Source organism: Podarcis liolepis (genome assembly GCF_965112155.1).
Source record: "Podarcis liolepis genome assembly, contig: HAP1_SCAFFOLD_74, whole genome shotgun sequence".
NCBI classification, from domain to species: Eukaryota; Metazoa; Chordata; class Lepidosauria; order Squamata; family Lacertidae; genus Podarcis; species Podarcis liolepis.
The window spans coordinates 88,185-101,004 of NW_028148879.1; the positions used below are offsets into that span (position 1 = coordinate 88,185).

At 45.1% G+C, this 12,820-nt stretch overlaps 2 protein-coding genes across 3 annotated transcripts in view; both read left to right on the forward strand.

Annotated features, from left to right (window-relative positions):
- Nucleotides 1–7,934, forward strand: part of LOC310699000 (DGAT1/2-independent enzyme synthesizing storage lipids-like) — a 48,503-nt gene extending 40,569 nt beyond the window's left edge. For both annotated transcript variants that reach the window (XM_083520592.1, XM_083520591.1), the window contains exons 2-7: nt 2,042–2,414; nt 3,641–3,805; nt 5,092–5,282; nt 6,220–6,280; nt 6,579–6,718; nt 7,737–7,934. In XM_083520592.1, the coding sequence (XP_083376718.1) occupies nt 2,138–2,414; nt 3,641–3,805; nt 5,092–5,282; nt 6,220–6,280; nt 6,579–6,718; nt 7,737–7,841 (939 nt within the window). In that variant the 5' untranslated portion in view covers nt 2,042–2,137 and the 3' untranslated portion in view covers nt 7,842–7,934. The remainder of the gene's footprint in view (nt 1–2,041; nt 2,415–3,640; nt 3,806–5,091; nt 5,283–6,219; nt 6,281–6,578; nt 6,719–7,736) is intronic.
- Nucleotides 7,935–10,131: 2,197 nt separating this feature from the next.
- LOC310699003 (multifunctional methyltransferase subunit TRM112-like protein) lies at nt 10,132–10,653 on the forward strand. The gene has a single exon (XM_083520595.1). The coding sequence runs from the start codon at nt 10,171–10,173 to the stop codon at nt 10,546–10,548; it is 378 nt and encodes a 125-aa protein (XP_083376721.1). The 5' UTR covers nt 10,132–10,170; the 3' UTR covers nt 10,549–10,653.
- Nucleotides 10,654–12,820: the final 2,167 nt, after the last annotated feature.

The window sequence follows — 12,820 nt, forward strand, 5'->3', positions numbered from 1 at the left end:
GAATTCGCTTTTTCAATTCTGTGTCACAGCTATAAAGCACCAACTTGTTCTGCTCATTTATCTTTGTCAAGTCCGATTAAAACTGTGCAGCTGACTAATCAGTTGCAAATAGAAGTCCTCTGTACTCCGTTTAATTTTTTTAAGGTCTTTTTTAATGAGGCTCGGCATATAAAAGCAAATGTAGATATAAAAGAGAGAACGTACTGATCACCTCTGTAAATCCAAGCACCATGATGAGAATCTCTTTGAAGTCCAAACTTACATACCAGCAACTGTGCAGTTCTGCAGATTGTTTCCCTTATCTCCATCAGTCCAGAATACGCCTGTTTTCAGCCAAATCTTATTAATTTTTAAGAAGCAAGTGTCCCTGCTTGAGAGAATGACTCTGGAGAGTGCCCAGTTTCCGTGCCAGGCTTGGCACCCAAAGTGCCAAGGTTTGGCATCTTGTTGTGGGGGCCAGATAACGGACTCTCTGGGTGAGACAGCCCTCTCCTACCCTGGAGAGGTTGGCAGGACTAATTACTCCCATATTAGTCCTGAATTTCTGGCACTACTGGGGGGTCTGATATTATGGAAGGCAGCCATTTCCCTCGGCAGGAAAAAGGAAGTCTGAAAGGATCTGGTAAAATATGAGCCACCTAAATCTCAGGTGAAGCAGTAAGGTTTACAGTCAAACCATGTCTGTTTGACTTCCAAAACAGTCTTCGACTTTGAAAACCAAAGCAAGGCTTCTGATTGGTTGCAGAAAGCTCCTGCAGCCAATCAAAAGCTGTGGAAGCCCCGCTGGACGTTCAGCTTCCCAGAACGTTTGAGAACTAAGCTATTTGAAAACCAAGGTACAAGTGATCTGAGACAAACCACAGCAGTGAAATTTAGTTTTTCATGGCTCACGGGGGTGAGGAACTGGAGCACTTATGGCTTTTTCGGGTATTAATTTATCCTATCACACAGCTACTATAGGCACAACCCCCCCCCCATCAATATTGTCTATTTTCTCATACAATTAAGTTGAAAAATGTAGTGAAGATAGAATAGAATCAAAAATATACAATTTGACTATGTAAAGCTAATGGATGTTAAGATGACTTAGTACGTTGAAGACAAAAATGTGATGGCTGAGTATTGTGGCATGATCTCCAATAACCCAACTGGAAAGAAGTTCTAGAGGCAGTGATAACAGGGTTTGGCCATCGGCATCTGTTCTTATATGGCGGCAGAGCTGCTATTCCACCTCACATCCCCAGAAAGAGACATTTTGCAGTGTATCCCCAAATGTTGCTACCCTTCAGCTCACTTTTCTCCCTCAATCTTGTTCGGTGCTGCGTCTGCACCACACAATTTAAGTCGAGTGGTTAGGCCCAGTATAGGGAACAACTGTGTAGCAAAGTTAGTTTTTACTTTGGGGGCAGAAAGACACAGAAAAAACAAACTCTACAGTTGCTACAAGAAGTCGCCACTCTCTGAGCCCAGAGAGCATTTTGACTTATAAAGTCCTTGATGAGGCAAAGTCGACACAGTAAGAACAAAGTCCAGTTGTTAACGAAGACCTACAACTGCCAGAGTTCTCTCAGTCAAAAGTCTTGCAATGTGTCCAAATTCTTTCAGACAAGTTCTTCACAAATTCCTCCACTTTTTAACCGGATTATTCCAACAGTCTCCATGTCTCCAGTTCTCCATGTATCCTGAGCTATATGTTAGTTTGCCCAGTAACACAAACAAGATAGTCACAAGATGCATGCAGCTGCATTTTTAGGGGGCAGGGAAACATTTCTGCTGACTCAAAGAGAAGTAACCCTTTCCCACTTTCCTTAATACTTCAGCAGTGGAATGAAACCAGCTTGCTTTACATCAAATAAATGATGGAGTCATACATTTGTAATGTTGTACATCCTCATGCTGGATGCTGGAAAAACAATACGTCTACTTGGCAAGTTACAGTGGGGAAAACTAGGAAAATATTAAATCACGTGAGATTTCATGTAATCATGAATGCTTCTGGGATGACAGTTCAAACTAATGTACTGCATTTTCTGTTTTCCAGGTAAACAGTTGAAAAAAATACCATCACAATTGAGGAAATTTTCACTTCATATATTTCTTTCATTGGCATACACGTGGTGCTTCAGATTAGGAAACCATGAGCTGGTTTTCTCAAATTCTGGAAAACTGGATCAGTTTTTCTTATTTGGAAGAATATCGGACCTTAGTGGTTCACCCTTTGTGGTTACTTAAGCTTCTGATTTTACTTTATTCACCATTCATATGTACGGTTTTGTGTCTCTGGGCTATCTCATTTGTGTTACATATTTACAAGAAGATTAATAACCAGCAAGAAAGTGATGTTAGCAAATTTTGGGAAAAACCAAGGAAAATTATTGCTCAAGTTTGTGATATAAGTGGAAAGATATGGTATGGTGAGTAAGCTTTCTTTCATTCCAATAATTCAGTCTTATCAGCTCCTATACTTTCATAGGATTGAGCATCAGAATTTCAAACTTGAGGCACTGGAAGAATAGCTGCTACAGTGCATCAGGAGTGGACCTCTAAACCCACTTCAGAGTCACCACAGCTCCAAGCTGGCCTTGGCTCCATATGGATCAAAAGAAAGGCATGGAATTTTTTTTAGGTAATAAGCAATCAAAATGAAAAACAAAACATATTATGAAGTATGAAATTAAGATATATCACAGAAGAAAGGGTCAGCTGGTGGCTGCATAAACACCATACATTTAATCACATTGAAAGCATGCCTCCTCTCCAAAAGAAACCTGGAGAATGTTGCTTACAGCTCACAGAGCTATAATTAGCAAAGCTCTTTAAAAATAGTTTCATGGATTGTGGCAAGAGAAGGGGGTTGGGTTTAAACGTGTAGTGAGTACGCAGCCAATGTAATGAGTATATCATCGTGCAGTGAGACTTTGATGGTGCCATTTTCCAGAACATGGTAAACCACTAGGTATCTCTGAAACATAAACTCTGGACACAAACCATGGAATCTGCCAGCATAGGATGTGGTGATGGCTGCTAATTTGGATGAAAACTGCAAGAAACCGGATGATGGCATACAGAGAGCTTTGGCTTGATCAAGAGGATCCATCTTATGTTCTCATCACTTCCCAGAGTGAAGTTGCTTTAGATGTTGAAGCATAAATCAGAAATACATTACTAAAACCAAGTTTGGGTCATAAGGATGAAACCCTGTGGCTACTTATGACATTGGTCAAGGGTGCACCTGTCTGGGAAACTGATTTCTCACCTTGTATAAAGTGATTCAGAGAATGGTCTGAAGATATGAGTATTATAACACATATAAATGCTTAAAGGAGATTGAAAGAGTGTCACAGTTTTAGCTTACTCAAAGACTAGGCAAAAATGTTTTCACCTGCAACCAAAAGTAAGCAAGGAAGGAATATTCCAGCAGAGGAGAATACCATTTGTTCTGGGATCACAACAGAGAAAGTCTTGATCTGTATAGATGACAAACCAGCATCCAGAACACTGAAACACATAGGAGAGGTTTTTACCTGATCTTAAATTTCAGTTTTCTGAACCGCACTGTTTTCTTCCAATAAAAGATTGCAATATTTCATTTATTTTTCACAAAGTAATATTTATTTGTGGCATTTTGTATTATTTCCAGGTTATGAAGTTATTGGCATGGAACATCTCCGTAAAGGACCAGGGATTATTGTTTATTATCACTCAGCCACTGCTATTGACTATTCATTTCTTGTCGCTAAACTTTTTAAGGAGGCACAGAGAGAGTGCTTTTCAGTCACTCATAGAGGCATATATCGGCTACCAGGTAAATTATTAAATTCAAATCAGGCTTTTTATCAAAAAATATGTGAAATGTGACATAAAACAATCCTATAAAATATAAAACCATGTATCAGGCAAACAGGTGAAAAACAACATACAAATAAAATATCAGCAAGATGATGGATGTGACCATGGGGAACGTAAGCCAAAATAAAACTCGTAACCAAATGTTGATATTTCATTGTATCCCACCTATGCTGTTGGGGCAATCCTCTCAAAGCATGCCTCACTTCATTTCCCAGTGACAAGTTGCCCTGACAGATTCCCATCTGAGTTACAACAATGGATGAGCCCAGAATGAGATGGAGTGTTCACACAAAAAAGAAAGTTGGAAACTGCAGGCTTGCTTTTGGCCTTTTACAGCCTCAACCTCTTCTTCCAATAATATTTCAGACATCTTATTTGAATCAGGCTATGTTTCCAATGGGACACTGGTGGCGCTGTGGGTTAAACAACAGAGCCTAGGACTTGCCGATCAGAAGGTCAGCGGTTCGAATCCCCGCAACTGGGTGAGCTCCAGTTGCTTGGTCCCAGCTCCTGCCACCCTAGCAGTTTGAAAACACGTCAAAGTGCAAGTAGATTAATAGGTGGGAAGGTAAACGGAGGGAAGGTAAACAGCTCCGGCGGGAAGGTAAACGGCGTTTCCGTGCGCTGCTCTGGTTTGCCAGAAGTGGCTTATTCCTGCTGGCCACATGACCCAGAAGCTGTACGCTGGCTCCCTCAGCCAATAAAGTGAGATGAGCACCGCAACCCCAGAGTCGATCACAACTGGACCTAATGGTCAGGGGTCCCTTTACCTTCACCTATGTTTCCAACACAGCATGTCGACCTGTGTCTTTTGGCCCATGATCACAGGTTGCAGGAATACCTTATCTGGCCTCATAACAGCTATGAGATTACTGTCTACATTCTTCCTCAGGGATCTAAAAAATGGGGCCAACTGCATAATGTGACATCTGATTTCTGTGCTGTAACTGCATATAATTGCTTCTGACTTTAATGCCAGAATAGGACAAGGTGTAGGAAACTGGGTCTCCAACTTGATGATTTATTCAGGTACAAAGATACCAGAAAACAGGGCCCCACCCAAACACATGGCCAATCAAGCACTCCCACACAAAGCTTTTATGCTCCCATGTGACACTGCAATCAAACCCACGTGACACCCTTGCTGGAGTGGAATAATGACACTTGTATAGCATCCACAATATTTCCTAATAAGTGTTATATAAAATGCATTTTCTTTCTATTTGGGGCTTCTTTTTTCAGGGCTGAAGATACTTTTAAATTCCATAAATTTGAAAGATTTCAATAAAGCTGAATGTGTGGAAATTTTGAAGAAAGGCCATTTACTGGGCCTTGCCCCTGGTGGAGGTAGAGAAGCAAACTTTAGTTATGACTACAACATAATGTGGGGTAACAGCACTGGTTTCGCTCGGGTAGCTTTGGAGGCAAAAGTGGTGAGTGATCTTTGTCCAATTTGCATTGCCATCATGATTATCCTAGATAAGACATAATGTGTTGACATCCTTGATCTAGCATCCTAAGTAGCTGAGGGCGGCAAATATCCTGTTTGGGCGTCAAATGATTTCTGGCGTTCCAAATATTTCCCACCCCTGCTTTTTTTTTAAGCTATTGAAATCACTTACCGTATTTTTTGCCCTATAGGGCGCACCGGCCCATAGGACACACCTAGATTGGGGGGGGGAATAAAGGGGGGAAAATTATTTTTCCCTCAGGCGTGAGGCTGGGGGTGCCTGAGCTTCCCCCGACCCCAGCCCCCAGAACAGGCTGCTACCTGCAAGCCTAGGGAACCCGGCGGGAAGTCCCACCGGTCTCCCCAGGCTTGCGGATATCTGTCCCCCGAGCTTGTGGGGCTGGCAGCCTCCAAACCAGGTTGGGGAACAGCGGGATGGCAGCACTGCGCCTCCACGCTGTTCCTCGAGCTTGTGGGCTGCAGGCTGCTGCCCGCAAGCCTTGCGAGAACTCCCACCGGGCTCGCAAGGCTTGCAGATAGCTTCCTGAAGCTTGGAGAGCGAGAGGGGTCGGTGCGCACCGACCCCTCTCACTCTCCAGGCTTCAGTGAAAGCCTGCATTCGCCCCATAGGTCGCACACACATTTCCCCTTCATTTTTGGAGGGGGAAAAGTGTGTCCTATAGGGCGAAAAATACGGTACATTTAAAAAGAAAAATAGCTTTTTTCCTCTTCAATTCTTGAAAATCTGGGGGACAGCATGTGCAATTTGAAGTCAATTGCGTCTGGCTTGTCATTGTAATGCCAGATGGGGAGCATTATTCCTAGTCCTTAACCAAAATAAAGGTGGGGTAGGTGGGGTGAAGTAATTCTCCAGTTTTCACCTTTCTTTTGATTTTGTATTTCTTCTTTTATTCCTTCAGCCCATCATCCCTATGTTTACACAAAACGTTTGTGAAACATACAGGAACATTGGAAAGTCAAGTGAGAAACATATCTTATATTCCTTGGTTGATCAAGAGATCTGATATCAGGCAATAAACAGATTAATAATATACAATGATTTTTTTAATAAAAAAATCTATTTCGTACCTACTAGTAGTTTATTCAATGTATACTTATCTGAAGAAATTGTGCTGTCTCTTAAAAAATATGCACTCAAATTATTTAACCTCATGTCTGGGATGGATTGATTGGGATTGTTAAAAACTCAGAATGCCAAATAATTTCAAATTTGATATGGGATCGCTTTCTTACAGACTCTTTCCCCTTCCATACATAGGGTTGACAAGATGGTTATATGAGAAAACACGACTTCTCTACCTTCCCATATATGGAGGACTTCCAGTGAAACTGAGGACATATATTGGAGAACCCATCCCATATGATCCAAATATAACAGCTGCAGAGCTGGCTGAAAAAGTAAGCTAACTCTACACCTGGAAGTAAAAAAGTAGAATATTCTTTTCCTGTTGGTTTCTCTCTTTCAGTTGTATAAATTGAATTCTGACTACTGACTTACTCATTCTATACGACCAGAGATCGGGTTCATTATATAGTCTTTTGTTCATTATGTTCATCACTCAGCTTTCCCTCTCTGTATATTGTTGAGACCATGAAAAACCTATGCATTTTATGTAGTGCTGCACAAAGATCTGCTCATGCAATAGGACTTCTTCTCCCCACCATATGCCCCAGAATCTGCCCCGGAGGGTCCCTCCAACCCCGCTCCCCCAGTGGGTGACCCAATAAGCAGTGTGACTTATTGCAACTCTGCACGTGAATGCGACTCCATGCTACTCTGCTATTTTCACCCGTGCCCTGCTGTGCTGTTTTCAGGCATGGAACCAGAAGGTGACTGATTTCTGTCACTAGCCCTGTTAGCCATTGCCATTCTAAGAGAACAAGGGAGGTGTTCATAGTGAGTTCAGGCACCTCTTTTTCTGGAAAAATAGCACTGAGCAGAGTGAAATATAACTCAGTAGCATTTCTGCAGTTTTCCTCACATAGCTGGAGGTAACAACCATGCAGGAAAACTAATACGTACCAAGCAGCCCAAGGCACTTATGTTTGGTTGTATCTCTGCCATTCTCATACAGTGCTCTTGGTAAAAAAAACATAAAGACAGGGGGCTGGATTCACTGAGAGATGAGCAGTTTCCTAGTGGGGTTTCCTGGCCCTGGCTGCTCTGGTCCAACCCTCCATGTTGAAGAAGCCGCTTTTCAGGATTGAGAGACAAGGACTATCATGCAACACATCTCAGTATACAAAGACATTTGCATGAAAGAAGTTACACATTGTGCTTCTATAGCTGGAATAAATGGGTTGCCTCTGGTTCTGATACCTTTAGCTTTTTCCTCACGGATATTAATATCTATGAACACCTATTTAGCAATATATTCCTATAACACAATGTATTCCTTTGTTCTTCTTTCAACAGGCAAAGACTGCAATTGAAAATCTTCGGGATAAATACCAAAAAAGACCAGGAAATATGTTAAGAGCTCTCTCAGAACGATTTGATAAGCATGACAAAGCTAACTAGTCCATATAAAACAGTTGCAGTGTTTCTGACGAGATGTCTGTAATAGGAAGCATTAATACTTATGTTATTAAAGCTAAGCTGATATACACAGAATTGTGCTGGATTGTTTATTAATTATCTGGAAGGGACCCTAGCTCAGTAGCTCAGCTCCTGCTGTGTGTGCAGAAGGTCCTAGGTTTTCAAAGACATACAAGTGCCTTCTTGCCCTATCCTGCAATACTCCCAGAATGCCTCTTTTATAATGGGAAGGTGAGTGCTTAACTGAAACATGAAATAATATTACAAGTGAAAGAGTAATGTCTATAATTCACAACTCTTTTATGTTTATAAAAGTTGCTCCAAGATTTGAGTCCTATAATGGCTCAACCTTTCTAAACTTACAGGAAAAAAGTAGAAAAAACAAAAAGTTTGCCATAATTGGTGGAAATAGCGACTGACCTAATGAAAACAGTCAATTCAGCAATGAATCTGGATCTGGGCAATCCAAGTGCAGTTAAACAGCTAAAGTAAGTTGCCTCAGTTTTACAGCTTCAACGTGAGGAATATTCAAGTTGAATATTCCCTTGACTGGGGTCAAGGGAAGGAATCTGAGATGGAAGGGTTCCCAGAGTAAGAAGAGGGGACAGACATGGCTGCCTTCCTTGCAAAATGGCTGAACAGTTTGAAAGTGGAGCTCATCCCATATGTAGATGTTCTTGTGCATGCTAATAGAGTCTCAGGACCTGGACAACATAATCATGATACTATATGAAATAGAACATCAGTAAAATTTTAGAGCAACAACTTTAGAACACTTTTTTCCAACTGAAGAGTATCACTTAGAGAGCATTAACAACATCAGAGCAAGTGCAACTAAAATGCTTTTTCTCAAAGAAAAAGCAAAGGACAGTGTAGGAAACAATACAGTCAACGTTGAACAGGTTTAAGGCCTGTTGACTGTAACAAGAGAGATAAGCTTTCACTTGGTTTGAACCAGTGTTCTGCAGACCTCTGCAGGTACACAGAGTTATCCCAAGGGGTCAACAAAGCAGCTGTGGCTGGCAGGTCCTGGTCAAGGGCCCAGGAACTCAGAGGCCTGCTCGTCTAGCACCCATTAGCTGGCTTTCTCCCAATAGGATGTCTGTGGAGGAAGGCATGAGGCGCATCTGCTCTCGAAAAGGAGTGATTCGGCTTCAAGCGGGTTGGCATAGATGACCCTTGTGGTTCACCCCAAATTTATTATTCTATGATTCCTATGAGGCACCCCAAAACAAAACTGTATGAATGTTTACTACATTGGGAACAATTCCACATTTAAAAATGTGATTATACACATACCCACACCCTCAGATGAACAGCAACACATGACACATTACACTGTGCCATTTATTAACAGAAATAAAGACAATATGGAAAAGCCATGTGTGAAAAACTAAGTACATCTTATTATTAAATAGCTTGTAGAACCACATTTCGCAATAATAAGAAGCTATCATTTTCTGTAGGACTTTATCAGTCTCTCACATCACTTCAGCTCATTGAAGTTTGTTGGCATTTGTATATGCACAGCTATCTTAAAGTCTTGTGCAGCATTTCAATTGGTCTGAGGTCTGGACTTTGACTAGGTCATTGATTCTGTTCTTTTCCAGCCATTCTGTGATAGATTTCCTGGTATGCTTGGGATCCTTGTCCTGTTAACAGCATGACCCAATTTTGGCCAAGATACAGCTGTCAGCAAATTGCCTCACATTTGACTCTAGAATACTTTGGTATACAGAGGAGTTCATGGTTGACTCAATGACTACAAGGTTCCCAGCTCCTGTGCCTACGAAACAAGCCCAAATCACCACCACAAGCTGCTTGTGCTGATATGCTGTTTGGTTTTCGTCAAAGGTGGTGCTGTGCATTAAGGCCAGACATCTCCACTTTGGTCTCGTCTGTCCAAAGGACATTGTTCCAGAAGTCTTGTGGTTTTCTCAGATGCAACTTTGCAAACCTAAGCCGTGCTGTCATGTATTGAATAATAGGATTATTCAGAAGGTATTGAATAATCAGGATCAGGTGCGCAACCTTGGGGTCATTTTGAACTCACAGCTGTCCATGGATGCACAGGTTAATTCTGTGTTGATTCTGGTAGCTAGACTGGTGATAAGGAGCGGCTGCTGGCACCATATAACACCCAGCCTGGAAGATCTATATTGGCTCTCTGTACATTTCTGAGCACAATTCAAAGTGTTGGTGTTGGTGTTAACCTTTAAAGCCCTAAATGGCCCTGCCACTGTATACCTGAGGAGTGTCTCCACCGGCACACGTTACCTTCACTTGCTTTGGTGACCGCTGTCCTGAAAACATGAAGCTCCTGACGCACAACATGCTCACCTCCCACGTGCGAGGAGTGAGGCCCGGTGGAGGATTCCCCCTTCGTATCCAGGCCACAGAAGTGAAGGTGAACAATGTCGATTTCAACCCGGAGTTCACAGCGCGGATGGTACCCAAGGTGGAATGGGCAGCTTTGGTTGAAGCAGCGGAGAGTTTCGGTCACCGATCAGACCTGCCCCCTGAGCCCATCCCTGACTTCGAGAGCAATGAGGATTTCCTTCGAAAAGTCCATCATGTGCTGATGGAGGTGGAAGTGGTGGAAGGTGTGCTGAAATGCCCAGATACTGGGCGTGAGTTTCCCATAACTAAAGGGATACCCAACATGTTGCTGAGCGAAGAGGAGACTTGAGCTGGTTTGTGTCAATGGAGCTTTGAGAAGCAAGCCTTGCGGGTGAGGGGAGTGGGATATGTTCCTGTGGAAAGCCCAGCACCCTTATTTTTCTGTTGGGGGAGGAGATGCTCTGAATATTGGGAGTGTTTCCACCCTCATCATTCAGCCCGTGAACTAAGATCCAGTTCTGAGGGCCTTCTGGTGGTTCCCTCACTGCAAGACGTGATGTTACAAGGAATCAGGCAAGCTGCCTTCGTAGTTGGGAGTGGTTCCTGCCCTGTGGAACACCCTCATCTGATGTCAAATAGATAAACAACTACACAAATTTCTGAAGACATCTGAATGCAATCCTGTATCAGGAAGCTTTTAATCGATGATGTGTTGCTGTGTTTTGATTATGTTCTTAGCTGCCCAGAGTTGATGGAGCAACCAGGCTTACTCTTACTCTTACACTTACACCGACACACACCGACACACACACACACACACACACCTTTATCTTTTAGCTCCTGAAAGACTCAAGTTTCCATCTTAGCTGATTTCTTTCTTCCATAGCCTCAGTTATGAATACCAGAGTAGGCTGATCAGGATTTAAGAATTTGTTGGGCATTTGTTCCTGAAGATGATGTGAAGAAAGGCCCAAGCTCTCAATCTGAAAATCATTGGGTGTGTTGGGGAATGTTATTATAGAGATGAGAGGTAGATATTCTTTATGATGCCTGACAGTACAGTGGTGCCTCGCAAGACGAAATTAATTCGTTCCGCAAGTCTCTTCATCTTGCGGTTTTTTCATCTTGCGATGCACGGTTTCCCATAGGAATGCATTGAAAATCAATTAATGCGTTCCTAGGGAAACCGCCTTCAGACCAGGTCCGGGGACAGTCTGTCCCCGGACCTCTTCTGAAGGCTGGGGGGGGGGGGACAAGGGCTTTTCTTCCCACCCCCAGCATTTTAAAAAACCCTGGGACAGCGGAGGACTTCTCCGCTGTCCGGGCGATCTTAAAATGCTGGCGGGCGGCATTTTAAAATCGCCCCGGACAGCGGAGGACTTCTCCGCTGTCCGGGGCGATTTAAAAGCCCCTGGGAAGGCAGGCAGGGGGGACAAAGACTTTCGCCCCCTGCCCGCCTTCAGAAGGTGTCCCCGCCCCCCCGCCCCACTTCGGAACAGCTTTCCGAAGTGGGGCGGCTGGGGCAGGTGTCCCCGCCCCCTCCCCACTTCGGAACAGCTTTCCGAAGTGGGGCGGCTGGGGCGGGTGTCCCCGCCCCCCTCCCCACTTCGGAACAGCTTTCCGAAGTGGGGCGGCTGGGGCGGGTGTCCCCGCCCCCCCTCCCCACTTCGGAACAGCTTTCCGAAGTGGGGCGGCTGGGGCGGGTGTCCCCGCCCCCCGCCCCACTTCGGAACAGCTTTCCGAAGTGGGGCGGCTGGGGCGGGTGTCCCCGCCCCCCCTCCCCACTTCGGAACAGCTATCCGAAGTGGGGCGGCTGGGGCGGGTGACCCCGCCCCCCTCCCCACTTCGGAACAGCTTTCCGAAGTGGGGCGGCTGGGGCAGGTGTCCCCGCCCCCCGCCCCACTTCGGAACAGCTGCAAAAGACGTCCGGGGGAAGCGGGGAAGCGAAGCGCTTCGCTTCCCCGCTTCCCCTGACGTCTTTTGCAGCAAGGGGCTGCAGGGAGATCGCTATCTCCCCCCAGCCCCTTGCTTCAGAAGAGGTCCGGGGGAAGCGGGAAGCGAAGCGCTTCGCTTCCCCGCTTCCCCCGACGTCTTTTGCAGCAAGGGGCTGCAGGGAGATCGCTATCTCCCCCCAGCCCCTTGCTTCAGAAGAGGTCCCGGGGAAGCGGGGAAGCGAAGCGCTTCGCTTCCCCGCTTCCCCCGACGTCTTTTGCAGCAAGGGGCTGCAGGGAGATCGCTATCTCCCCCCAGCCCCTTGCTTCAGAAGAGGTCCGGGGGAAGCGGGGAAGCGAAGCGCTTCGCTTCCCCGCTTCCCCCGACGTCTTTTGCAGCAAGGGGCTGCAGGGAGATCGCTATCTCCCCCCAGCCCCTTGCTTCAGAAGAGGTCCGGGGGAAGCGGGGAAGCGAAGCGCTTCGCTTCCCCGCTTCCCCCGACGTCTTTTGCAGCAAGCGGCTGCAGGGAGATCGCGATCTCCCCCCAGCCCCTTGCTTCAAAAGAGGTCCGGGGGCAGCGGGAAGCGAAGCGCTTCTTCCCCGCTTCCCCTGGACGTCTTTCGCAGCAAGGGGCTGCAGGGAGATCGCTATCTTCCCGCAGCCCCTTGCTTCAAAAGAGAAGACCCGCT